Source organism: Echinococcus granulosus, assembly GCF_000524195.1.
Source record: "Echinococcus granulosus chromosome Unknown EG_S00213, whole genome shotgun sequence".
NCBI classification, from domain to species: domain Eukaryota; kingdom Metazoa; phylum Platyhelminthes; class Cestoda; order Cyclophyllidea; family Taeniidae; genus Echinococcus; species Echinococcus granulosus.
The window spans coordinates 55467-55968 of NW_020170593.1; the positions used below are offsets into that span (position 1 = coordinate 55467).

The 502-nt window shown below is 39.2% G+C and overlaps 1 protein-coding gene across 1 annotated transcript in view; it reads left to right on the plus strand. All coding sequences in view use genetic code 11, as the record gives it.

Moving 5' to 3' along the window:
* Nucleotides 1-207, plus strand: part of EGR_10371 (Ephrin type-A receptor) — a gene marked incomplete at both ends in the record, with an annotated part of 2104 nt that extends 1897 nt beyond the window's left edge. The window contains one exon of the mRNA XM_024499620.1: nucleotides 154-207. Coding sequence (XP_024345968.1) covers nucleotides 154-207 — 54 coding nt within the window. The remainder of the gene's footprint in view (nucleotides 1-153) is intronic.
* Nucleotides 208-502: the final 295 nt, after the last annotated feature.

Below are 502 nucleotides of genomic sequence, written 5' to 3' on the forward strand. Positions count from 1 at the left end.
TGTGTTGTCCGACTTACTTACTTGCCTTTGTCTGGCCGGTCGATTAGGTACGCCATTTCCGGGCTGTATATGTGCCGTGCCTCGATTCACTCAGATTGAATTTTACGGTCGCTGAAATGGGATTTTATCGTAAGTCATTGAATTTTATGTAAGGATGCAAATCGCTTGAAACAACCTGAACTGCTCTACTACGATATATTGTTTTAGTGAAGAAGAGAATAGGCCTCGGTACATGATATAGGACGGGTCAGTGAACAAGGCAGAGGTTTAAATACCTGATCTAAAACAGTTAAATTGAGGTTTCACATGCAGTTTAGGCTAAGTCCGGATGACGAAGTGTGCTTCATATGTAAAGTGGACGATGTCAAAATTCGTTTAGAAGGGATTATTTTGCTGCCAAAGTAGCTAAGCGCTAAGGCTTGGTTTAAAATTAGCCTGATTTGGTGGTATCTACTATGTAATAAATTAATGCCTAAATATTCATTATGATTTAGGCATGTAA